This window comes from Hippoglossus hippoglossus, chromosome 9 (genome assembly GCF_009819705.1).
Source record: "Hippoglossus hippoglossus isolate fHipHip1 chromosome 9, fHipHip1.pri, whole genome shotgun sequence".
NCBI classification, from domain to species: Eukaryota; Metazoa; Chordata; class Actinopteri; order Pleuronectiformes; family Pleuronectidae; genus Hippoglossus; species Hippoglossus hippoglossus.
The window spans coordinates 18,654,222-18,679,488 of record NC_047159.1 but is presented as its reverse complement, the minus strand read 5'-3'; the positions used below and the strand labels follow the sequence as shown (position 1 = coordinate 18,679,488).

At 40.6% G+C, this 25,267-nt stretch overlaps 1 protein-coding gene across 2 annotated transcripts; it reads left to right on the top strand.

The window, feature by feature from the left end:
* The first annotated feature begins 2,229 nt into the window (after positions 1-2,229).
* On the top strand, positions 2,230-20,884 carry si:ch211-225b11.1 (uncharacterized protein LOC561694 homolog). 2 transcript variants are annotated; one of them, XR_004615029.1, is made up of 14 exons: positions 2,230-2,577; positions 3,824-3,958; positions 9,270-9,480; positions 9,964-10,096; positions 10,868-11,002; positions 12,045-12,148; positions 12,351-12,475; positions 16,371-16,483; positions 17,066-17,206; positions 17,311-17,410; positions 17,664-17,764; positions 17,883-18,050; positions 18,422-18,981; positions 20,874-20,884. XR_004615029.1 is itself a non-coding variant. In XM_034596460.1 (13 exons), exons 1-13 carry the CDS (start codon positions 2,361-2,363, stop codon positions 18,533-18,535), a joined length of 1,797 nt encoding a protein of 598 aa, XP_034452351.1. In that variant the 5' UTR covers positions 2,230-2,360; the 3' UTR covers positions 18,536-19,676. The 2 variants fall into 2 exon arrangements, 1 of the variants encoding a protein (XP_034452351.1); XM_034596460.1 differs by lacking the exon at positions 20,874-20,884 and having other exon boundaries at positions 18,422-19,676.
* The last annotated feature ends 4,383 nt before the right edge of the window (positions 20,885-25,267 follow it).

Below are 25,267 nucleotides of genomic sequence, written 5' to 3'. Positions count from 1 at the left end.
CATTTATCAGTACTCTTGGTGATAGCCTTTGTTGATAAATAACATGTATAACTGCAGGCTTGTTGTCATGGAGGGGTTCTCCCTGATGAATGCAAGTGCCACCCTGGAGGAGGTTTTTATCCCAGATGTTGTTGTTATTAATTGTACATCATATCTATGAAGGTAAAACATCAGTAAACCATATATTAACAATGAATAACCAAAATTATGCAAAAGACCTTCAAATGTACAAGGGATATTCAACATCTTGTCCTATAGTCTAAATAAATGAAGCCAATAATCAAACCTTATAACATCTTTGCACACTGTGTCTGTCTCATCAGAGCGTGGCACTGATTTTACTGGGTGCTTATTTATAGTCTGTGGTTGTAATTCTGCTGGGACTCACTATAGGACCCTACAGAGCATCACCAACACCACCAGCGTCTATAGAAACCACACTGCACTTCAAAATAAAAGCACCAAACTCTTGTATGGCAAGCGTTCATTTTCTCTGCCCACATAAGAGCTATACTCATCTTTAGCCTCACTTCACTTCATGTTAAGGTGAGGTTAAAGTACAACGTTTACTGCAAACCTTTAACTTTCATTGTGATAGATTAACTTGGCTAAATTGTAAGACTAGGGCAGGGGTAGTCAACCTTTACTATCAAAAGAGCCATTTTGCCCCCTCTTCCCCCAAATAAAATTTGTCTGGAGCCGCAAAACATATTTGATCTAACCCTTTTTTAATTGTTTGTCCCTCATGAAGCATACAGGTAAGCCAGCATCGTTGGCAGTGAAAGCGAATGAATTTGTCCACGCAGAATTAAACTCTCAATTTCCCCCCGAGACTTTTCTTTTTTGGGATTTATCCATGGTTAGCTTACCGAGGCCGGGGGTCGGCAATTCAAGATTAGCCCCCTGCAGGGAAAAGCGCCGGGCCGTAGACGTAATGGGACGTGACGCATATTTTAATTGATGAATTATTGAAACAAATAGTGAGAACCGGTCAGACTTGGAAGCGGACACGCAGAAACTGCAGCTTCTGCTCTGATCAAGAAGCTGCGGCGCTGATGTCTGAGCAGCTGTGTTTTCACTGTTTCCACTGTTAAGAAGCAGCCGGTCAGTCACTGACCGGCTGCTTCACGTGAACGAGCTCTGATCACACTGTGTGTGTGTCTCTCTGAGCGAGTGTGTGTGTGTGTGCGCGCTGTCTGGGAACACACACACACGCACGCACACACACACTCTCTCACGCACACACGCACACACACACACACACACACACACACACACACACACACACACACACACACACACACACACGATGATGATTTACAAAGAAATGAAAACTGATTCGTTAAGTTCACCGTTCGCGAAAGATATGCGCGACATGCACAACACTGTACAGGGAGCCACTGCAGAGGGGCTACTACAAATATGAGTCTGCTTGGGGCCCTATGATTAGTTAAATAGTTCAGTTACAGACATTACAGGACAAATTGACACCTTTTACTGATATACACTGATAACAACAATTACATTTATAATTGTACCTGTTCCTTTGGTTTGCCACTGACCTGGTTACTGTGTAAAAAGGAAGAGATTGTTTTGTTTGTTGTTGTTTTATTAAAATGTAAATAAATGATTTATGTATTTTGCAGGGGGGGTATGTAACGGAAAATATGAACAAAAATATGAACTTGCACTTTAGTTGCAAAACAATTTCCAACTAAAATAAAACGCAAAAACAGAATACAACTTTGTGGTCAAATACAAAGGTAATAATAACCAAATATACTTGTCAAACATTGAACCTGAACTTAATAAAGACATAATTTTGTTACCAAAAAAAGAAAAATAAGAAACCTTCCTGCAGTTGAACATGATCTCTCCTGAAATAGAGTATTGTGTAAAGCGAAAAAGATGCAACGTCATGTCCAAAATCAATGTGTGTTTCCTGTTATGCAAACAAACGTCCCCCCGTTACGCCTCAGTTTACACAGTGAATCCCCAGTCAGCTTTTATTTTGGTGAAAGGCGTATCCCATATCCTTAACACCCCTCTGCATGTTTGAGTGGTCCAACCAGAGGGGATGTAAAAGGACATCTGCAGTTATGTCACAGTACAACAAGTCAGTGGCTGAACTGGAAACAGATCGTGGTGGGTTTTGAATAGCCATTGTGTTGTAAGGGCTTTGTGTGCTGCGGTCTTAATAGCGCGTGTAATGTGCTTTTATTGATAATCACCCGGCGTGTATTTAATGCTCCGGCGGAGTCTTTGCGTAGCGGTGCTCCGTATCTCGCGTATTTTGGCTGAAGTAGCATCGTCTGAGAATAGCCACTAGACCCACCACTCTGCTCTGACCATCAGCCACGATGGAGGTCGACAAGTCAGAGACAGCAGCTGATGAGCGAGACCGTGCGGCTCTGAAACCTTTGGATCTCAAAGTGATCGCCGAGAAGAGCGGGGATGCGGAGCCGCAGAGACCCACGTGGAGCAGCCGCCTGGAGTTCATCCTGGCATCGGTGGGCTACGCGGTGGGACTGGGCAACGTGTGGAGGTTTCCGTACCTTTGCTACAGCAGCGGCGGAGGTGAGACTCTCAGGCTTGAGGGTTTACTCTCCCCCCCCTACACACACACACACACACATGGCTCTAACCTGGGGTGACTCTGCCGCTGTGCTTTGTGCATGTGGTCAGATGAGGGTGGTGCTGTTATAGCCTAATAAGAAAAAAGGAGAGGAAAAATATGTTCATGTTTAAAATGAAATGGTCTTATTCAGTTTTTGTTATATTTCCTTACACTGTCCTTTAAGGTTGTAGCATCACGAACAGTCAATGCCTCCTCATGGAAAGACAGTCTTTACACAAAGGAACAGCAAAGCAACTGTGGAGAAAACTGAAGAAATGTCAATATGTGCCTAATTAAATAACAACAACAACAATAATTATAATTTGGCTATTATTGTTATCATCTCTCTCTCTTACTCGTTTTGGGAACTAATAGATTTTTCTCCACTACATTGTATGGTCTTGACACTATTCTCTGCCCTGACATAGTATATATTATGATTTGGTGCTATATGCAAATATAACAGAATTTAATAAAAAATACTTTATCTGGAGGTAGAGTATGTTTTCTTCAGCCTGTGGACGGGTTTCTGCAGCTGAAATAAGTTAAATATTAGACTTTCATAACTTTTGTAAAACCCGAAAGTAGCCCCCACCCCCTACACAATATACATGAAGCACAGTAACGCTTTGCAGAAATGTAAAAAATGCAGTTAGTGTAAAACAGGATTTAACTGCTTTGTGAGAGTGACTGAGCAAGGTTTCGCATCTAAATTATCTAGCTGTCGTTAAGCGAGGGCCTCAGCAGATGACCGTTTTCTTTGAACTGACACAACAGTCGTCTTTTATTATTTATTAAGGCATGGATATAAAATAAAGTAATTTATAAATAACAGGGGGCTGGATCTGAGTATTCTTCCTGAGTAAAGAGGGTTATGGGTCGTGTTTGGTTTAAGGACGTATGTCTACAAAGACAAAGACGGCTCTGTATACATGGAGACAGGCTATTTTCCTTGTGTGCTCAAAACCTGGCCCCCTCCAAATGGGTTTGTACCAATATATAACCCCACAATACAATCATGTTATTAGTGATTTGTTGCACATTATTAAAGAATTCATCACCCAATTATAATAACTCAAGAAGCTGTATCCAGGAAGTCTTCTTTATCTAGACAATGATACAGCAGCTACAACATCATGTCCATCTCCCCAAGCCACATACTTGCAAGCTACTTATTATCTGGTTTCTACTGTTCTTCTAATTCAGGGGCCTTCTTGATCCCGTACTTCACCATGGTGCTCCTGTGTGGCATGCCTCTGCTCTTCTTGGAGTTTTCTATTGGGCAGTACACCCGTTTAGGACCAGTGCATGCTCTCGCCAAGATTTGCCCCTTGTTCAAAGGTGAGTGACTCTCCAGGCTAAAGGCTCTCACGTGAGTAGGGCTGAGCATCCTTCATTAACACAGACAATGTTTTTGTTAGGTAACGTGACATGTGCTGACACGCCTTAAAGTTTCACAGCAAATTGTACTCTAATTATGGATCTAGCATACATCTGTTGATGCACTTGAACACATAATGAGTCATAGTAACTGGGGTTACAGGTGTTTCGGGTCTTTAAACCCAACTCACTGTCATCCGGGCAACCCGACCATGAATGATCACTTCCCAGCCTTGTCCAAGAGGCATTAGTCGACAGGTTGTCCCTCTTGATCCACAAACCCCTCGAGGGTTTCTCTACTATCTCTGAAGATCTGCTGGTGGCTTCTTTTTTTCATGCGCTGGTGATGCACTTGAGGTATTCGGCACTGCACGGTGAATTTCCTGTGCAACCACTGCCCACTACGTTAATGGACATGCACCTTGCACACCACTCCTCCAGCAGCTCTGCATTCTTACTCTCAAGTATGCATGCTGACGCCAATGACACATTGTCTGTTCCAAAGGCGGTTTCTTCTATGTCTTCTGGGAACCTGTGTTGCTTTCCCAGGTCCCCCCTCAACTGCCCTGTCATGTGCTGTTCCAAGAAGGCCTGCTTAGGTCCCTTCAATGTGACTCTAGTCGTTGATGGTCTGAGAAGCCTAACTTGGTTAACGATGTGGCAGATAAACTCAGCGATTAGCTTCAGCCCTTGGTTGTTGCGCTAGTAATAGTGTCCCTCTCTGACAGCTGCTAAGAAAGTGCCCCAGAGATCCTCTTTCAACCTTACCCCAGCACTAGAGGTTAGATGGGTTGGGCAGAACATAAAGCACAGATACGTTAAAGAGTTCAGCCCCCCAACAATTACATAGCTACACATAGCTCGTCAACCCCAGCCCTCACTTCCTTCCAGACCAGGTCTTCTCTTTGTTCTTGGTTCGGTTGTAGTGGAATGGTGCCCAGACCTGCTTCCCTAGGGCCTACTACTTTAATTAAAAGACAAAAAGAATAAATATACATGTGTTTGATGTTCGAGATCCATACTAATGTTTTGAGGGTTTAATATTGAACCCTGGTGAAGGCATGCTCTCTCAATCTGTAATAAAATCTGCATTCTTCTATGTGATAAGTGAATTGTTTTCACTTGTTGATGGATGAGATCTTGTTTAGCAGAATTTACAATCAGTGTCTTTTTTGATTTCTTAAACTGTTTTTAATAGCACATGGAAAGCATTTTAAATTCACAAGAAAGAGATAATCAAATAATTCAAACATGAACCAATATTATACCAAAATCTGCTGCACAGTTGAATGATAATTAATGGATCTGTTGGTGTGCTCTTACAGTCGACATTTGTTTGTTTCAACAATTCGCAAACATTAGTTAAATTGTTGCTCAGCATAATGGGTGGTTTGTGTAAAGGTTTACCATGCACATGAACAAAAAAACCCCTCATATATTTTGTATTTGTAAAATTGTACATGTGAATGATCGGGGATGTGTGGACTCGGACTCAGAGAGCACCGACAGTCACTATGCAGCTCTTCAAAAGAATCACTTTCCAGATCAAACAAGAGCCCAGCCATCAACAATCAGTGCTTGTGGGTGTGAATTGAAAATGCTGTTTCTCATGTTCTAACTCAAGATTTTTCTCCATAGTTTTCTTATCTCCTTAAAGACAGAGATTATCTACCCGGTCAAAACGTTTGGGTCCTTCACTTGATTTATCGCTCATTTCTTCCTGGTTATTGCACTGTGCTAAACAAGGGCCAAAAGCAGGTAGTTGTTTTCTGTATGTTCTTCTTGAATAATTTCCCTGTGCAACCCAAGTGCAGTTTACTGTGATGTACCTGTGATCAGTGATTTAGATGCCCACAAATATCTACCACAAATCAACACATATGCTCATGATTAATTCGCTGCGGTAGACTTAATCATGTACGGATGTATTATTTCAACTGGTTACATTCTCTTATACTTCACATGTATGAATTAATTCAGTGATGATAGTGGTGAGGCATGACCGGACAATAAACAATGAATTCAAGATAAACCAGCCCGTCCACCCTTTCCCTATCCACTGCCTATCCTGACCACCCAAACAAACATTTAGTCTTAAACTGCTCAAACGTGATAAGACATTTCTTCCTTAATACAGATGTTAATAAAGGTTACATTGTATTTAGGGTCAAATAAATCCTTCTCTTGAAAGACAAGAAGATGTTTACCAAAACGCAAAGCTTTGGTTTGATTAGGAAGTAACCATGGTTGCAAACTGTGATGACAGTTGCTGTTTCCGCCGTATGGAGGGAAGTAAACCCTCAAGCTTGCCACTGTATTTAAAGAGTGTGTTTGGCAACAAACCAAGTCACACACTGATGTAGTGGGAGTCGTAGGGTCCAGTTTGAGAAAAGCCCGATAGCTCCAACTGAATGACGCATCTTGACATGATCTGCTTTGTTTTTGATTCCGGTAGACTGATATATGCTTTGGCAGTTTGAAATGAGCTATCATTACACCACTCACAGGGTGTCTGGTGTAACAGTGGAGCGGTCGACCATGTAAGCTAGATGAGTAGAGTGAAAGAGGCAAACAGGCCATAACAAAGGAGGAAGCGCTTCATATGGACTATGCCCAGTGGTTTTAGCTGATCCTGGAGCTGAGAGGGGGCTTCCTTTGCCTCTGTCATTATGTAGACACAGAGCTGTTGTTCAGCCGCCTTTCCTTCCATTTTACCAAATAGTGACATAGGATCTAGTGGAGCATGGCATTCCAGGCTTTCCACAACTAGAACAAAAATGTTTTCGGGAGGCAAAGTTTTTATATACTGTACCTCTGAAAAACATCAGAGAGACATTTGCTTCAGGGATGGTGCTGTTGTTGCCGTGACTGGTAAAACATTTGTTCTCAAACATACCAGACCGCACAGACGGCAAAGACAGGATGACATTTAAGATCAGTAACAGCAATAACAGTTAAAAAAAAAATGAGATGAAAGGTTTGATGCCTCGCTGACGTATACACAATCAACCTGTAGCTGGAACCAGCAGCCAGTTAGGCTAGCTTAACACAAAGACTGGAAACATATGGGTTATGGAGACTCCAAGAAAGTTCCTGATCCCAGCCAAGAAATAGTCTGGTCCATAATCCCTGTATAACAAGTTGTTTTTCTTGACAGTTTTTTTCCCCCATTAAAAATCACAAATTTCATTATTGCCACATCAGCTGATTAATCTTAATTTGACAGCCAGAAGATATGTGCTATTCCTGAGTCAAGATGTCTTACACATAAAACTGGTGCCTTGGGGAAGACGTTTGACAATGCGCATATAGCAGAGTGAGTGTATGTTGTAATCAGATTTGATCTGGTCTTTGTTTTGGTAGCCAATCCAAGTGTGCATGCATGTTATTGTGTTAGGGCATGTGCATTTTAGTGCATGTGAGTCCCCTCCTCAAAATAAGTTTTAGAAACACACATTTGCTGGCTTAAGCGTCTAACATTGACAGCAGCACCAACACTGACAGCAGCACCAACTTGTGGATGAGACACGACTCATCCATTTGACTAGACATTGCATTTTGCTGGATTGTTTTGATGTCTCTCCTTTACACAAGGTATCTTTATTCAGTCATTCATGCTCTATTCCCCCTAGCATTACCTTGCGAGGGGGAATAGAGGCTGAAGGGAGGTTGGAATTTTTGCCAACGATGCACTTGATTTGGTTTTATATATTCGACATCAAGTGGCAGGGAATATTGTAAAAATAACATTTAAGTATCTTTACAGATTCAGAGTGGGGTACACAATTGAGGGGGGCCCAGTGTTGAGGAGCTTGGGCCTATCCAGCAAGAGACTAATACCTAGCACCTAAAGTTTGTCAAAAAGTTGCAGGGGCACAATGGTGTTGAGTGCTGAGCTCAAATTGGTAAACAAAACACTTGCACAAGTGGCAGGGGTTGCAGGATACTGTGAAGGCACAATGACACATTATCCTCTATTATCCACTATCCTCCATTATCCTCCATTATCCTCCATTAGATCAATGGGATAAATTATTACAGACCAGTCACACAAACACGTTCATAACAACAGATGTCAGAGAAACAGACATTAGACTTGTGTACGTTAATAACCAAAACAGATTTAAAATATACAGGCACTTTACATTGCCCAAGAGACCGGTTCAATTATCTAAAAAACAAAGGGGTGTTTGTCAGTGCGGTAACTGCTTCCTTTTTCTGCAGAGCTATAACCTCAGGCTCACAAAATAAGGGATTGCAGGCTCTGCTTGATCCTCTGATCTCTCTTATTTATTAAACGTCAAGTCAAATCATGAATTCAAACGAACGTCTGACTTCAAATCGTAACTGCAAAAGAGTTTATTCGACTTCTCAACATGATTTGCGCCTCAGGAAGATTTTCAGCGGAAAAGGTTGTGGAAACAACTGCTTCATAATGTCATCAAACTAGGTCTTTTGTAATTGGTTTGATTAAGCCATCCCTTGTGGCTGAAGTTACATGTTGTTTGTTAAAAGTTGCTAAGATGTGATTTAGTTACCTTTGGCTGAAGGCGGGCTAGCTATTTCTCTGTTTCCACTCTTTGTGCTAAACTAATTAGTTTACTGGCTGTAAGCTCTACATGATTAAAATGAGAGAGGGGTGACATTTTTTTAATAAACTCCTTAGAAGTTATTTTGTTGTCCTAGAAAGGACAGTTTATATAGAATAGGTGTGAAATATATTCTCCTTTATACTTATAATGTAGCAGTTCTGTTCCCAATGAAGCTGCACCTGCTCTCGATGCCGATGTCTTTATTGAAAACACACACGGCAGCTAGCATGAAGACGCACACACACCCCAACCTGAAACCTGACACACAGCTCAGAAGGTGCTAAAAGACTGAATAATTGAATCTGTCTGAGCTTTGATCTCATCTTTGCTCACTCTGGCCAAGAGCCGGTTTTATTCACCAGCCAAATGTCACAGTGGAATTTCTAATCCATGGCTGCAGGAATCCCTTTAATCATTAGCTCCATTTGCTTGACTTCATCTTAGCCGCCACATCCCATGATAGTGGCTCTTCTGTCGTCTATATGTGGAGACGAGATAATACTTGTAATTTTAATCCTGGGCCCAAATCATTGACCACTCACTACAATGAGAGCAGTTTTACAATAGTTTGAAGAGGTGAAGTGTCCAATTTCTCCCCCTACAGTTTTCCAGGCTGGACTTGTCCAGAGTCGTCTCTCACTTTGTGTCTCCCTCCCCCCCTGCTGCATGTCATTCCACAGGTGTTGGTCTGGCCATAGTTGTTCTCTCCTTTGTGTACTCCACGTACTACAATGTGCTCATGAGCTGGGCTCTTTACTATCTCTTCAACTCGTTCGGATCCACGCTTCCCTGGATGTCCTGCAACAACACTTGGAATGTCGTCGGGAACTGTTCCAGTGGTTTCCATGGCAACGCCACCCACCTGCAGTCTGCCAGTCAACAGTTCTTTGAGTGAGAAGCTTATGTATTTACAGTATTTATATCACTCTAGCTGTTTAAAAAAAAAAAAACATGTCTTACACATACTGCGGGCGCAGCCCTCACAAAGAACAACATTTCAAAGTGGCCATAAAAACTGAATCATATTCTCGCTATCGTTTTAGTCTGTGTTGGGCTAAGCGACAAAAACGTGACAACACAAACACAAGTCAGGATTTAGCAACATGTGAATAAAAATTGTTGCAGGATCATTTCTTTTGGCCTGTGTCATACAAATATCTGATCAAACGTCACCCTGACAGTCCTTATGAACCACATTAGCTTTGTTTTGGGGTATAAACAATAATGTCACCCAATCGTTTGTTTTAGTCTGGAAACATTTGGTAACGAGTGTTTGATGTCAAAAATTGGACTTGAAAGTTTTTCATAGCTTTATGGACTGAATCACTGAATCGTTATTTTTACATTCTCACTCTTCTATTTTCACTTTTCCAGTCACAAGCTTTTGCAGAAAACCGATGGCATTGAAGAAGCAGGTGGCATTCGCTGGGAACTCTTTGGCTATCTTGTTTTTGCCTGGGTCATTGTGTACTTATGCATATTTAAAGGAATCAAATCCACTGGCAAGGTAAGAATTACGCTACTTTCCGGCAAATGTTTCTACATTGTGGTGGTTATAGTTTTTGTCCTGTTTGCATTCTTTGAATTTATTGTTTGTCCTCTTACATTAATCACAGTTAGTGCCAGAGACAAAGGCAAGAATGTTACATTGGACAGTATATAGTCTGTAAGATATGTTTTATTTTCTGTAGTCTACAATTTGTGTTATCTCTTTTGCAAGTGGCATATCTTTGTTGACAGTTTTAGAAAGATGACATATACACATTTCAAAATGCAAAACAAATGTTCGTTCAGACAAATCAGAATAAGAACACGATCAAATGAAACAGAAGAGTTTTGATGTGATACACTGTAAAAAATATCTGACTGTGTTTACATGGACAGAAATATTTTATTTGGCTTTTGACCTTATTCTGAGACACTATCTTGATTCAGATGTTTACATGAGTTGCTAATAGAATATTCCATTCATATTCTTGTTTAAATGTTACAGAGCATAGTCCAATTATGAGTCACGTCAACATCACATCCTGCCACTTGTTTACACTCCAACCCAGGTCATGTGTCGTGAAGCATTTGGTTGGTTGTCTTTATCGGGTTCATATCAGAAAATTGGTATTTATGTTAATTCATTTTAAATGAAAAAACAGATCATCTTCACTGGCGTCACTGGAAACAGGTCCACCATCGCTGTTGCAATCTTTCACAACCTCACCTCGACAGCAAACTCCAACATTCACGTGGTTCTGCGTCTCACTGTTTGTTTTGTGTCACACAGGTTGTGTATTTCACTGCTGTATTTCCATACTTCATTCTGTTCGCCCTGCTCATCAATAACCTGCAGCTTCCTGGAGCCAAAAATGGTATCCTCTTCTTTGCCACACCTGTCTGGAGCAAACTCTTTGAAGTGAAGGTGAGAGTGTGTTAATATATAAATAGGTCAATAGAAATGGTGGTGAAGTCTTAGGACCTTGGTTACACATTACCATCAAGTTTTAGATGAAGTCTGAAGTCTTTGTTTTGAGATTAGAGGCATTCACCTTTTGTTTGCTCAAGGTTCAGAAGCAACAAAAGCAAGAACAGCAAAGGATAAAGGGGAAGCGGTCATTTCAGGAATGAACTACAAAAAAAAACAACTCATCTTTCTAATCACAATTCAATTCAATCAGTGGAAAATTTGTCTTTGAATATTTTAGGGAAAATTGCCAAAAGAAAATTAGAAATCCAGTGCAGAGGCTTGAAATGTCCCAGAATAGTCTGGTCTGACTACAGCTGGGTGTCTCTTGACTCCTTAGTACCACAAGAACGGGAACACTGAATACTTAGTGCATTGAGAATAGTTCAACTTAGGTTAATGTGAACCCACACAGGACACACCAGAACACACATACACGTATATCTTTATCTGAGATCTTAGGTGGTTCTCTGTAACAATGAATATGCTATACTTAACGTGCCAGCTATACCAAATAGAAAAAACAAATACAGAAGTTGCTCAATGAAGACCAGGGGACTTTAAACACTAAATTAAAGTAGAATGACACTCCCATACCTTGGCCAAGGCCCAACAGTCCACTTAAATTCAACTGATCAATTAAATTGCACACACTTCTAGAAATTAGTCCCCTAAATGTGCCTGATTTCTTTTCATCAAGAGCCATGAATTATTCAGTGGTAACATCAAATAAATCAATCAATCAATAAACAAATAACGCCCTATATCTCCCAATGTTAAAGAAAGTTAAAAAACTAAATTCCTGGATCTGTTTCACATCAACATATTTTATGGGTTCTTTCCTGACCCATACTGCATCCTTTAAGTTTCGTAGTGATCCGTCTAGTACTTTTTGTGTAATCTTGCCAACACACAAACCAACAAACTAACAGGGGCTAAAACATAAGCTCCTTGGCAGGGGTATTTAAACAAATTGTATTCTTCTGTATCTCCATCAAAGGTTTGGGTTAATGCAGCTGCTCAGGTGTTTAACTCCATTGGAATAGCATTTGGGTCCATGATTTCGATGGCTAGTTACAACAAGTTCAACAACAACATTCTCAGGTAAGAACTGAACATTTTGCTTTTGTCTAAGATGGTTACTCCCATCCTGCAGAGAACTGAACTGAACCCTGTCTGAAACTAGTACCTGCCAGAGACAGCTGTCTTGATGATCTAATGGCTGCTTGGTATCCTAGAAATGTTGTTTTCCTGGTTTCCTGGGAACTGGATTGAAATTGCTTATTTTGTCTTCCCTCTTTCCCAGGGATGCTCTTATCGTGGCGGTTACCAACTCATTCACTAGTATCCTGGCTGGCTTTGTGATCTTCTCAGCCATTGGCTACATGGCTCATGTACACAACCTCCCAGTGGACAACATAGCCACAGGTGGTAAGCATCAAGCCTGGAATAATTATTGCTCCACAATAACATAGCTTTGTTTTATTGTAAGTATTTAAACAAAAGCACCACAGCATGGGGTTGATGTGGAATACATACTGTACATTCCAAGATGTTACAGAAACAGAGATGGACATTTTGTATATATATATATGATACCAAACTCTAGTGTCAAGTACAAGAACTGGTTTTTGTTTTTAACCTCTGGGAAGGATTTCTTTCTTGCTTTCATGATATAACTAAACACAGATGTCAAGAAATTCATTACTTCAATGGTCTGCACAGAATAAGTGTGCAGGTTATATGAGGACAACTTAGTGGCAATTCAAGAAACAATCCACCAGGCTTTACAGCTAAGTCATCATGAGGAGTACTACTCAACATGCAAAAACAGTTGTATAATGTCTTCTTCAGCCCTGGAGAAGATTTTTTAAATTTAGAAAAATAAACCCAGATGATGACAATATGAGTATTATAGTTTTTTTTACAGAAAACCTGCATTACAAACTGTAAGGGGCAGCACAAAGCTTTGACCAAGGAAAACCTGTTCTGAAGTCACTGGGGCAATGTTTCACTCACTTAAGCCGATTTCAGACATGCACATAATTGCGGAGATCCTCCTGTATCCATCCTGTATGTGTGAACGCAAATGTCCGATTTAGAGCCTTCCGAGTATCTGGGGACATCTCTGTCTGGGGCGCCCAAGAGTCTCTAGGCCGCAGGAGGAGCCGATGTAAGAACCTGAAAATCTCCAGCTGAGTTGTGCATGTGTGAAAGGAAAACTGGAGAAAGTCTGGACCCAATTCTCTGAACACAGCTTTTCGGGCTCATTGTCAAGCGAGAATATGATTTCCTCATGTGGGAAGTAAAACCCTTTACTCTGCAGAGAAGCATTCTTTATTACTACCTCGAAATATAATAGCAATTAAACCGAGCACTTAGTTTACCCTAGCTGTTATGAGTTATAGTGAAACAGCTGCAACATGAACACAACTTTGTGTGTACTGTAAGTGTGAATGTTATGTGAATTATATTAACAAAGCTGGCACAGTCTAGTCGGCAGTGAGGGTTTGAGGTTGAAAAAACTGGACTTCTTTGTGTGACATAAACCCAGAGAGGGTTTTGGCTTCTGTAACTGGATGTTTGAACAGCATCTGAACAGGAGCTTTGTCAGTTCAGTAATGCATTATTAAATACTGAGACATCATGTGTTCAGCCCCTGGGTCAGATCAGAATCCCATGAAGTGATGAAAACACTGCCTCTGTCCGTTAGAATCCCTCTGCTAAATGATGACTTGTGGTCTGATCTGATTCTCCCTTGTAAAACTGGTCTTTAATTCTCCTCCAGAATTATCTTTAATGAGCATACATACATGGTCGGCCAATCAACAACACCTACTGAACTGAAATCATAGTTTCAAGACTATCCATATGCCTCTTTTAAATCAAAATGAGCAGGTATATGTGAGTTTTTCAAACAAAAAAGTGCCTAAACAAGGTGATTGAATCCATTATCATTGCTAGTCGAGACATTGGCCTTTCTGTTTTTCTAACACCGGTGTCATGTCGACGTCACAAACTCAACCACAACTGGTGCGCTATCTCACCGTGCTATCTTGCCAAAACAAGGCATTCAAGTTTCCATCACTGCCGATCGGAGCCGATTAAAACCTGCATCTACTGCTGAGTCATTTGACCTGGGAGTGAACGCCAAAGTGAATTTCCAGTGGACGAGGGGCTTTAGTGATCGCTGCTGATTTCTTGCTGCTATCTGCTGCCAGTTCTCCTGCATGGGGGTGGGAGATTATTGGGTTAGTTAATGATTCAGCCAAAGTTCAGTTCATTAAAGGTAATTACAAGAATTAGCTTATTTTGAGTTCTGCAACCACACAGCAGCAGTGTCACTGTAATAGGTTCAGTGAACTCTTTGTCAGTCTCTCTCACAGCGAGAATGCTGTCATTTCTAAATCCATTTGGATTAAACCTGGCAAGTTTGAACCTATGATTTTTTTTTTTTTCAAATCCATCAAAGATCAAGGTCAAAGCATGGGGCTCCCATTTTTAGCGCAATGCAAACAATTAAATAAATGGAACCTTTTTGCATTTTGACCAATCTTGGTATGCAGCCTACGGGGACGGAGATACACATCCATCCATCATCTATATCCCAGGTCCCTCTGGGGCGAGAGGCGGGGTTCACCTTGACCAGGTTGCCAGTGTATCACAGGACCAACATACAATCAACCATCCCTGCTGACATTCTACAGTTAATCCACCTAACCCATGTCTGCATGTACGGAGCCCTCAAAGAAACCCTACACAGACAAGGGCAGAACATGCAAACTCCACTCCCGGCCTAACTGGGATTCGAACCACATCGGCAGTGCTACCTACTGTGCCAAAATCGGCCATCAACCAAAATATCCTCGGGACTTAGCGTGTCCTCTCACATCTTAGTCATAACTCAAGGAGCCTTGGATCAACAGATGAAACTCCCTGCTGACATGTTGTTCTATCTTTTGAACATACACACCAAGTTTCCTTCACATCTGATCAAGCAGTAATAATGAAGGAACACCGAGTGCACAATGATGAAATAGGTGGGATTGGGTTCACATCGGTCTTTAAACAGAATGAAACCATCTGAAGTGACTGATTGAGCTGTTTCCTCTGTTTAACGCAGAGGGTTAGAACGCACATATTGTGGCTATAATTACACATGTTGTTCTATAGAATTGATATTACACCATACATATGCCCACAAACGAAATATATTACCTAATCAGGTCTCAATCTCATTGTACAGTAGCATTATAAATGTATTATTATTTTGCTGACCTGCATCAGTCTTATATTATATATATATTTCATCATTTTGTCAAACAACAACATTCACCTGTGCTTGATAATGAAAACATTTGATACTAAAACATTGTAACAATGCCGCACACATTGAATATTAAAGACGTCTGCATGCAGCGTGGGTGGAGTGTGACTGCAAAGAAAACATATGATGGCATTTCCTGAATAATTTATGAGGTTTAAAGTATCATGTTCTCCATCTTCCGCCACTGGCAGCAACGCTCATCACTTTTCTTGTTTATTGACCGTAGAGCTCTACAAAGTGTTGTTTGGCCTGATCCCATTCACCTCCCTAGCAATAATATCCTGCTGTTCTCTTTGACATGCAAACTGGTCTGTATGCATCAACAAGTTACTGGATAAAAACTAGATGTTTGTCACTTTGCTGCACAGCAAACTGGTTTCACTGGGTCTAGTAGGAGGTCTGACCCACGGTGTGCAGGTTCAGTCACACTTAACATAAGATGAATTAAAGTAGACAGAGTGGTGCGTCCGTGTTAGACCTCAGAAAGCTACTGCATTCGCTCCTGCAGCTTGGTCATTCGTTAAGATAGGAGCGATTCTTCAGTTTGTTTGAGATGCTCTTTGGATGGGATGCATGCAAGGCAACAATTAAAATGCTTTTATAATCATGGCATGGTCATATTAAACCCAAACTCAGACGAGTTGCAATATAAAGCCTTCTTCAGGGGGTAATTTCATTGATATCACATTAGTTGAATCTGTACAGAAATCTGAAATCTGCCAGGCAATTTGTCAATAGGATTTTATGGATTTAAACAAAAAGAAGAGATATAACCACACATCAATGGATATAACATGTTAAAGTTGCAGTAGACAGCTTTTCCACGTCAAGTGGTTGCTATCACTCTATTTCACTTTCTTTTCCACCTCCAGCTGTTCTCTTATTTTCCCTGGTGGCTTTTAGGGATAAAGCCACTGTAGAAGCTACTGTGGATAATAAGACAGCTTTTGTTACCTGTTCTGTAGAACTAACAACCTGTGTGTTGTATCATGTTTTCAGGACCTGGTCTCGTGTTTGTCGTGTACCCTGAGGTCCTCTCAACTATGCCCTTCTCCCAGCTGTGGGCCCCTCTGTTCTTCTTCATGCTGCTGTGTCTGGGCCTCGACAGCCAGGTAAACATGTCTACCTCTCACAGAATCGTGTACTGAAGAGGGAGGACGAAGCAGAACACTGGAGCTCTGCAAATGTGAATCTGTATTTTTAGGAAACAATCACATGCACATATCAATGAACCTGAGATCAAGGAGATTTTGTTTCTAACTGGTTTTACTTTGTCAAGAGGAAAGTACACATGAGGAATCTTCGTCAAACGGTTGTTACTAGTTACTAAACTAATGTAGGCAGAACAATTACAGAAGACATCTTCCCCAACTGTGCACATTCAGGCTCAGATTTTTCTGTTTATAACATATAACAATAAAATATAATAACTTAATAATATAGTATGAATTAAATGTTACAATGTAACACTTAATTGTGTAATATTAATATTATGTGTAATATTACAGATCTCTGACAGTAGGGGTCGTATTTAAAAAACAAAAAAAGAAATGTGATCCATTTGGTCAGTTTTATATTCACCATAATAAACCTTTTAGGAGAAAGGGGTCAGAGATGTTATGGGTTCAAACCAGTTCTACACATACAATGGAATTACTGTTATACAGTCTGCATATGTTTTGTGTTCACTGCAGTTTGCCACAGTTGAGGTGAGTGTGGCGTTTCTAAAAGACCAGTTTGGACCTAAACTTCTGCCATATCTGAAAAGAGAAGAGCTGATAACCCTGGGTGTGTGTATCGCCTGCTTCCTCTTGGGAATTCCTCACATTACTAAGGTACCCTAAGAAACTCCCAAACACATTTTTTTGAAAACATGGCAACAGTTACATCACTTGTGGCAGTGGTTTTGTGTCTCATTTTCTCCTGCCTTCTTGCACAGGGAGGTATCTATGTGTTCCAGCTGTTGGACCACTACACCGCTATGGTTTCCCTCATGTTCTTGGCTTTCTTTGAAGTCGTAGCTGTCTGCTGGATCTTTGGTAAGATCCACGTAAAGTTCATGAGTTCAAACCATGGACTGTAGATACAGATATATACAGTAGAGCCTACAGTTCTAACCTTGATATCCTGTTTATGTGCTACATGCTTTAGACTTGTAAGCCCCCGGGACTTCACGAGGCTGATTTATACTTAAACTGAATTATCAACATCTTTGAAACCACATAAATTAATTGGAATTAGTGGTTTGTGGTTATTTAAAGTGTAAAATCAGCACATGTCATTTTCCATCAGGCGTCCGACGTGTCTCCTTAATGATCAAAAGGATGCTTGGAAAAACTCCAAACATCTACTTCCGCGTCTGTTGGATGTTCATCAGTCCTCTGTTGGTGATGGTGAGGTTCTGTCCATTCTAAGCTAACCAGTCTAATTATTGTCCTGTAATGATCAGATTAATCACATTAATAATGAGGTTTGTGTATAGGACTTGAATGTTTTTCCTTTTTCTTCCAGTGCATTCTGATCTCCAGCATTGTCCAGTACACTCCTGTTCACTATGGGAATTACAATTACCCACTGTGGGCTGAATATTTGGGCTGGTGCATTTCACTGGTCTCTATAGTGTGGATCCCACTCTGTGCCATTCAAGAGATCTGCAGCAACAAAGGCTCACTTCTTCAGGTGAGTACAAGGCACATTGCTCAGACTGCTAACATTAGCATGCACCCGTCTTAACTTGGGTTATTGACATTTCAGGAGCTTCAGGAACAGTGTTTTCAGTGGTGGAGAGCAGCTTTTCAGACCTTTTACATAAAAACAAAAAACTATATAACATTCTAGAGAAGAGGGGAAACGGAAGAAGCATAATATGTCTCCTTTTAATTTTGATCTGATGTTGGTGGTTGATCTTGAGGAGAACATGTCTGTTCCCCACTTAAATAGCCTGCAAAATCTCATGGTGGTTAAAATAGCTGCCTCTCTGTTTTACTGCTACAGACCGGACGTGCTTGAAAATGTTGCTTTTCTAAAAATAAAACCTCTCTAACCCCCAGAGACTGAAAACAGCTGTGACTCCGACAATAGACCTGGACGCTGAGGATCCTTTACCAGAAAAACAGGCTCTAGACCAGCAGGAGTCTGAAACCTTGTTCACTTCAGGGGTCTGACCAGAGAGGAGGCCAACGCCGCGTATCAAAACCACTGTCTGTGGTACAGTTCATCTTCTAATGAAGACCGCTGTTTAGTGATGTGTTTGAACTGGATTTGAGATACAGTCTTTACGTTCTGGTCATAAAATGATTATTTTATTCTATTTGTTCTACCAAAGGATGGGTCTTTACTGTACCTTAGGCCAACTGTAGTGCTTTAATACCTAAACCGCTTATTCTTTGCAGTTGACTTTTGCACCTTGTACATAGTGTGAGACATTTTGTCCAGCGATTAAAGGTTAATTTAATTTGGCTTAGGAAGAAGTTGACATGTTCACTTTCTAGACAGTGCAGGTGTTCATTCACAACTAAAGATTAAAATGTTAAGGATTATGTCCTTCACATTGGTGGATTGATAGGTATGTGTATGCAGTGACATCGTCTGATTAATGTGAGTGAGAAATGTACAAGTGCAATTTTATCCCTGAGCAGGAAAAGCAGTTTCAGGACCCTTAGGTAAAACCGCAAGAGTCTGACCTACAAACTGTGACACCACTTGTTTCTAAGCCCGAAAAAAAGGGAGCTGCAAACATGAATGCTTCAGCCTTTGGGTTTTGGCCTGCTATTTTCAAAAAAATATGTCTCCAGTGCACAACACCGTGCATCGTTAAAAAACACACATGAAGAACTGTTGCTCAAATGAAAATGTGTTGGTTTTTTTCTACTCTCCTCAGGTTGAGGAATGATTTTATATTATTTTTCAGTTTTGTTTGACTTTTTTTTTTACTTAATCTCGGAGCAGGTTACTCACAAAAATGATTAGCTGTGCCTTTGATCTTCTGCCATGAAGTTGAATTGAGCTGATGAGGATAGTTAATCTTCATCGGGGCAACGCTCACTGTGTCTGGTACAGCTCGTGCTCTCTATTCTATTGTGAGACAGTTTATCACTGTTTAACTCACACTTCGTGACCCTTCCAGCAAAATATGTTGAAGAGTTCAGTTTGGTTGAAATGTAACAGATTTTAACTCAAACTTTAACTTTGAGAATCTTTTGTAATGTTGAGCTTTGGGGTAAGAAGAACTACCTCACCTTGAAAAAGACCAGAGGAGAAACAGCACAGCCATTTTCAGATGTAAACTCTGCCTTTCACTTATGACCAATGAATGCAGCAGGAGATTCTCTGGGTCAGATGTGTTTACAGCAACAACAGGAAAATCTCCGGATCGTTCAGGCGAGGGGTGGCGTCTGGGTAGAACATGCAGAAAGCAGGACATGACTGGCAGGACATGAATCTGCACATCAACGCTGGCTTCGGCCCATATCACCAACAGCTCTTGAATCTCGTTTTCTTTCCAAGTTTACATCTTCAACGGATTCCTGAGATATTTGTATTGTTTTGGTTTCACATTCGTGGCGTATTGTCATCAACTCGCCCACCCGCTTGTTGTGAATTCTCCGGACATTTTCCTTCTGTTTTCTCACATAGGCTCACTCGGACATCCTCAGGAGTTTTTACTTGTAGACTGGCAGGAACTACTCTGGAGAAAGTCCAGAGCAGCTGACTCACATACAGCCTCTCCGGAGTCTTTTCAGGGGAATATCAGTTCAGAGTTCAGTACATGGCTGAAAGCAGCTTTTGTGTAAGTGGTACAATCACAGTTTTGGGTGAGATGAGAGCATTCAGCCTTTTTTTTGTCTGATCAAACAAACCATTATGTAGGAGTGCCTTTTATTCCAAAGCACTGAAAATAAGCTCTTGTCAGAAACAATTCAAGGTATTTATTCGAGAAATATTTATGCATTAAATTGTGTTTGCACAAGAAACTAACCTTTTGGGTTGGAAAATATTTAATCTGTTGCCATTTTTAAAGATTACACAAGAGAGGCTTAAAGAGTCATGTTACCTGCCTCAACTGTTTGTTGTGATTTCTTTTCGATAATCTGTATTTAATTGGACAACCAAAACCTTTGTGTAAAATGCTGCTGTAAAATGTTGTTAAAAGCTGAATTATTTTAGATTTGTCATTAAGTGTATTAGTAGTATTTAAAAGTGTAGGGATGATACAGAAGCATTTGTACAAGTCCCTGCTTAGTTACACCTTTTTTACGCTCAACACTCAAATGTATTTCCATGGGTTTCATGTTTGTTTGTTAAACAAAATCCATCTTCACCAATTTGAATGCTGATTTTTCATATCAATGACTGTTTAATTTTCCTACTGTTATTGTCATATTTGAACTGGGTTGTTATGTGGGATGTTGAATAAAATGCCTTAATTTTTGCTCTGGTGGAAAACACTGTCATCTGGAGTAGAGCTTCAGAGGGTCACTGGGGGGCAGTGTAACAGAGGAGATTGTGAAATGTTTGCATAACTGAATTGCTTCACTCTTCATCAGAAGCAAAACTGCTTTCTAAATTGTGCCACATCCATTTGAAATGAATTATTTTAGTGCAGATCTTTAATTAGTTTTGTGACAAAATGTTTAAAAAGGAAGAACATTTGAGCAACACACACTTTGTGTGATTTGCTGCTGTGACTGTAATGACAAACATATTTTTAAAATTATGTATTAGATGTTAATTATTTCACTGAAGCTGCCTACAGTACATACATTTCAGAATGGATGAACCCACTGGGAATTGAACCACATCTTCTGGTGTCACTGGTCCTGAAGGAGAGCATGGATGAACGCAGTGCTGTAAGAGGTTTGGAAGTCAATTAGACCCCTGTTGTAGAGTGCTGCAGCAACGCCCTGAGCAGAGCTGCACGTTAATCAATACTCCCTTCCTGCTTCCCCTCATGACAGAATGTATCATTGGCACTAAATTAGCACTGGGACTGCTGTTTGATCAATAGTCATAAACAGTGCAGCCCAGGGGTCAGTAAATTACTGGGTATACATGGCAGAGGGAAAGCAGTGAGCCCGGCTGGCCAATGCAGGGGGAGATGGGGTCACTGTCTAACTCCTGGCATGGTGTGGGGTTGTGAAGACATTTATCTGTGGCGTGCAGGCAAAGAGTTAAACCTGCAGCTGATGCGGAGCTGTTTCTGATCCTGTCTGACATTTCTTGAGAAGAAGTGAATTGTGCAGTGGGGCAGGAAATCTACTGGGGCGTCTGACCATCTCTGCTTCACACTCTGTAATAACTGGGCCCGGACAGGAGATGAAAAACTGGCACACTGCCCGGGAAGAAACTTGGAATTTCACTCCCCTCTGACCATTTACAGTTTCTTTTTACTCCTCTTCTCTGTTGTTCCGCTCTCTTGTTTTTCCGTGTGACGGGGAAAGGATCACAACTGTTTTCATTTGACTGTGCCTGCGTATGTGTTTGTGTTCGTGTGCGGAGATGATTAAGTGAAGAAAGCAGAGATCAAGGTTGATTACATTCTGCTACTGGTCTTGGGTGTGGAGTCTGTGTGGAGTAATAACAAGCACCACATCCATGGAGAAGAGTTGTACCTCGTCGTTGACCACTCCACTTCACTGTGATGATCTGGGACTGCATCCCTTTTTCATCTGAGGAATCCACAGCAGCTATGAGGTCCCTTTTTTGTGACTTCTTAATGACATCACTTATCATATGATACTTTATAATGTGGAATCATTTTCTGAAGCTTGATGTTGTCTCCCTATTGTTAGTAAAGATCTTTTAAAAAATTGTTTTTCAGACCATATTGTTATTGACCTTGACCTTTAATTGATCCGCTCTGCACACAGACAGGGACACAAACAACACAGCTTCCAGCTATGCCAGAGCAAAGGGTAGTAAACAACAAACCAGAGCTGTAGTCAAGATGGCTAGTGATAAAACTTACAAAATCTAAATCTAATCCTCAAAACATTTCTGATTTGGCATATATAGCTGTTTACTCCAGTGTTTCTGGCCTAGAGAAACTAGAGTTATGTTACTCAATCCTTTAGTGCTTCAGGTCCAAACACCAGCTGTTCAGTTTCATCATCATCTAACATCTGAATCTATTTTACTGTGACAAAAAAAAGGAAAAGGTTTCCTGCAGGTTTTAACAAGTTGAATTAATGATAGTTCTTCTTTGCACTGAAGAGGAAAGCAGGGATCAAGGTTGATGACATGAACATTCAAGAGGTTTCTTCAGCTCAGTTCTTCTTTTAAACGAGGAAGCCCTTTGGATGAGAGGTGTGACATCTTAGTGAGTCCAGTTGCTTTTATGTACAGCCTCGTACAACACCTGTAGAAGGAGTCAAGAGGAAACACATTTTTAAGAATTTTGGACAGACATGTCAACGAGACTGTTTGTAAATTCTAAGGTAGGTGAATGACATCATGTTTAAAACAAGCTGTTGGTTGCTAGACAAGACCTGATGTCGTTTTTTAGTCTATATGTTGCTCTCTGGTTACTTATTAAGATTTGAACTTAAACCAGAACTGAGCTTTAACTTTTGCTTTTCTAACTCTGTATAGAGTTACCAGTTCTTCTGTGCCCAGACCAGCAGGGGGAGCTCTAATGGGAGCAGAGGAGAAGGAATCTGAGAAATGCCTGGCAGTGAGGTGTGTAATAGACCTTACTGGGGTGAACTGAGGCGAATGACCTGGAAGTATTGAAGTGGCAGCCACGATAAGGGCTGATAAGAGTCAAATTCTCAAAATAGTGAGGAAAGGAGCGGTAGTGGTTCCTATGGTATCTCCTTTAGCTAGTAGGATACACTGGTCCGTCCTGGTAAGGAAAAGAGAAAACAACACCATCAATGTCTTTTCCCAAGTCCGTGAATTCACACCTTTCCTTGACCTCATGACCTTTTCCATCAAGGTCAAGGAAAAGGGATGAGGAAAGGAGACTTTTTTGACTTTTCAAATGCGGCCCAAATAATTTCCTTGTAAAGTGGGTTTAGAGGTCTGGCAGGGAAGCAAGGTGAAAAATATTATGGGTAAATAATCAGATAAATTAACACTGTTTTCCAAGATATCCAACATATCACAAATATTAATGTTCTATTTCACTATTTCACCTTTTATTAGTTTGAATTGTAAATTAATAAAATTCATGTTCAAAAAACAACTTCTTAAGTGTAAAATAATCACTAAGATAGAAAATTTTAAGATATATGTTGCACTGCAGCTGTTATATGTTCACCATGCAGTGCATTTAGCTTTGTATATATAGTAAACCCTTTTCCTGTGACCTAAGTGGAAGTTTCAGATCACACTTCTCGTGGTTGCTGACTCGCATCAGGCAGGTTTTCACTTTGCAGAGACACTTCACTGCATCTGCACTGCTCATTATTACTTTGCTCTCTGCTGTGGTTTACTTCATGTGTATTTAGCTGCAGTCTCCATGCAGAGCTGATACATCTGGGCAGTGTGTGGTGGCAGTAATGAGGACAGAGAGGCTGTGTAGTCACGAGAGGAAAAACATGAAAAAAAAAAGGTTCAAAGGTTTGTATTTACATTTCAGAGGAGGGGGATGTAAACTGCTGCTGCCTTGATTTGCAATGGTTTTCAACCTCATCCTTTTCAGAGCTTTGCCATGGTAGTCTTTATATTCAATTCATACCTGTTTTGTCCAGTATATTTGAATAAGCATACTTATTTATTTTCCATTTCAACCTCTTAAAATGCTAATGAGTTTGTCTTGCCAAATATTCATATGCAGATAAGAGCTTGGCTTAGATGCTGCAGCGTGTCCCTGCTGCACAGTTGTCTTTGTTTAAATGAGGATTGTTTTTGGGGTGGGAGCTTTCTCTCTGGCTGTTTGGGATGTGCATACATAACAGGTCCTTCCCTGAATAGAGCTCACCTCCTGCTGGTAATGAGGCCACAGCTCACGGCATTCGAAGGCCTTTCTCTCAAATAAGAAATGCTGTTACACGCTCGTGGCGAGTCACTTTTCTTTTCAAGAAACAGTGGCGATGCCACATCTCGCTTCTTCCTGGGAATTTATTTTCACTATGCAAAGGATTCATCAGTGTCACCAGCTTTTCACAGAGTTAAGGGCTAACCAAACTGTACATCATCGCCACAGCCTAAATGATGTTGATTTTAAATGTGTTTATATATATATGTAAATATTTTGGGAAATGTTCTTCTAATGATGGGTTATTGTTTAGTTTAATCTATTTTGGGTTCATGAAGTTTCAGAGACACAGAGAGTAGACAGAGAACAGAGGGTCCAATAGCCTACAGACCATTCTCTCATTCACTTGTATGGGGAAATTGTCTCATGATTGAGCTCAAGGCTAAATGTGACAGAATTTGGGGTCATGTGGTACAAATCTCATACAACTTGCATGGTGTAATAGCTCAGAATTGATAGTTTTCCAAATAATGGTGTCTTGCTTTGTGCATTCTGGTTAAAAAGATCTTCCACCCATTCAAAAGAACTAGTAAGGCTGGGATATATGTCATAGAAGAAGTTATGCATTTGAGGGAATTCTGTCTTTCATAGCCTAAAATGTCAGATTCGTTTTCTGTATATCACCACGATGAATAATCTTTTTTCTTTGGATGAATCTTTTATCTCTTTGGAGGCAGGAAGTGCCATGCTAATCTAATGAGATTGCACAGAAATTTCAATATGTCTGCTCTGCTTTCATAAAGCGGCTGGAAATTGAATCTGACCCTGGGGTTGATAAAGCTTCTGTGTGCTGTTTCTACATTTGCACCCCTCTTCGATTTGTTGCATGTGCCTCTCTCCAATTTAAATGGGTTTTTGCAAAACACAAGTTCAATCTTGTCTTGTTCTTTTCCACCTACAATTTCCCCAAATATGG

Coding starts and splice junctions, on each gene's coding strand:
- si:ch211-225b11.1 (XM_034596460.1), top strand. CDS start 2,361: ATGGAGGTCGACAAGTCAGAGACAGCAGCTGATGAGCGAGACCGTGCG. Junction 3,959..9,269: donor GATTTGCCCCTTGTTCAAAG/GTGAGTGACTCT, acceptor GTCATTCCACAG/GTGTTGGTCTGGCCATAGTT. Junction 10,097..10,867: donor GAATCAAATCCACTGGCAAG/GTAAGAATTACG, acceptor TGTGTCACACAG/GTTGTGTATTTCACTGCTGT.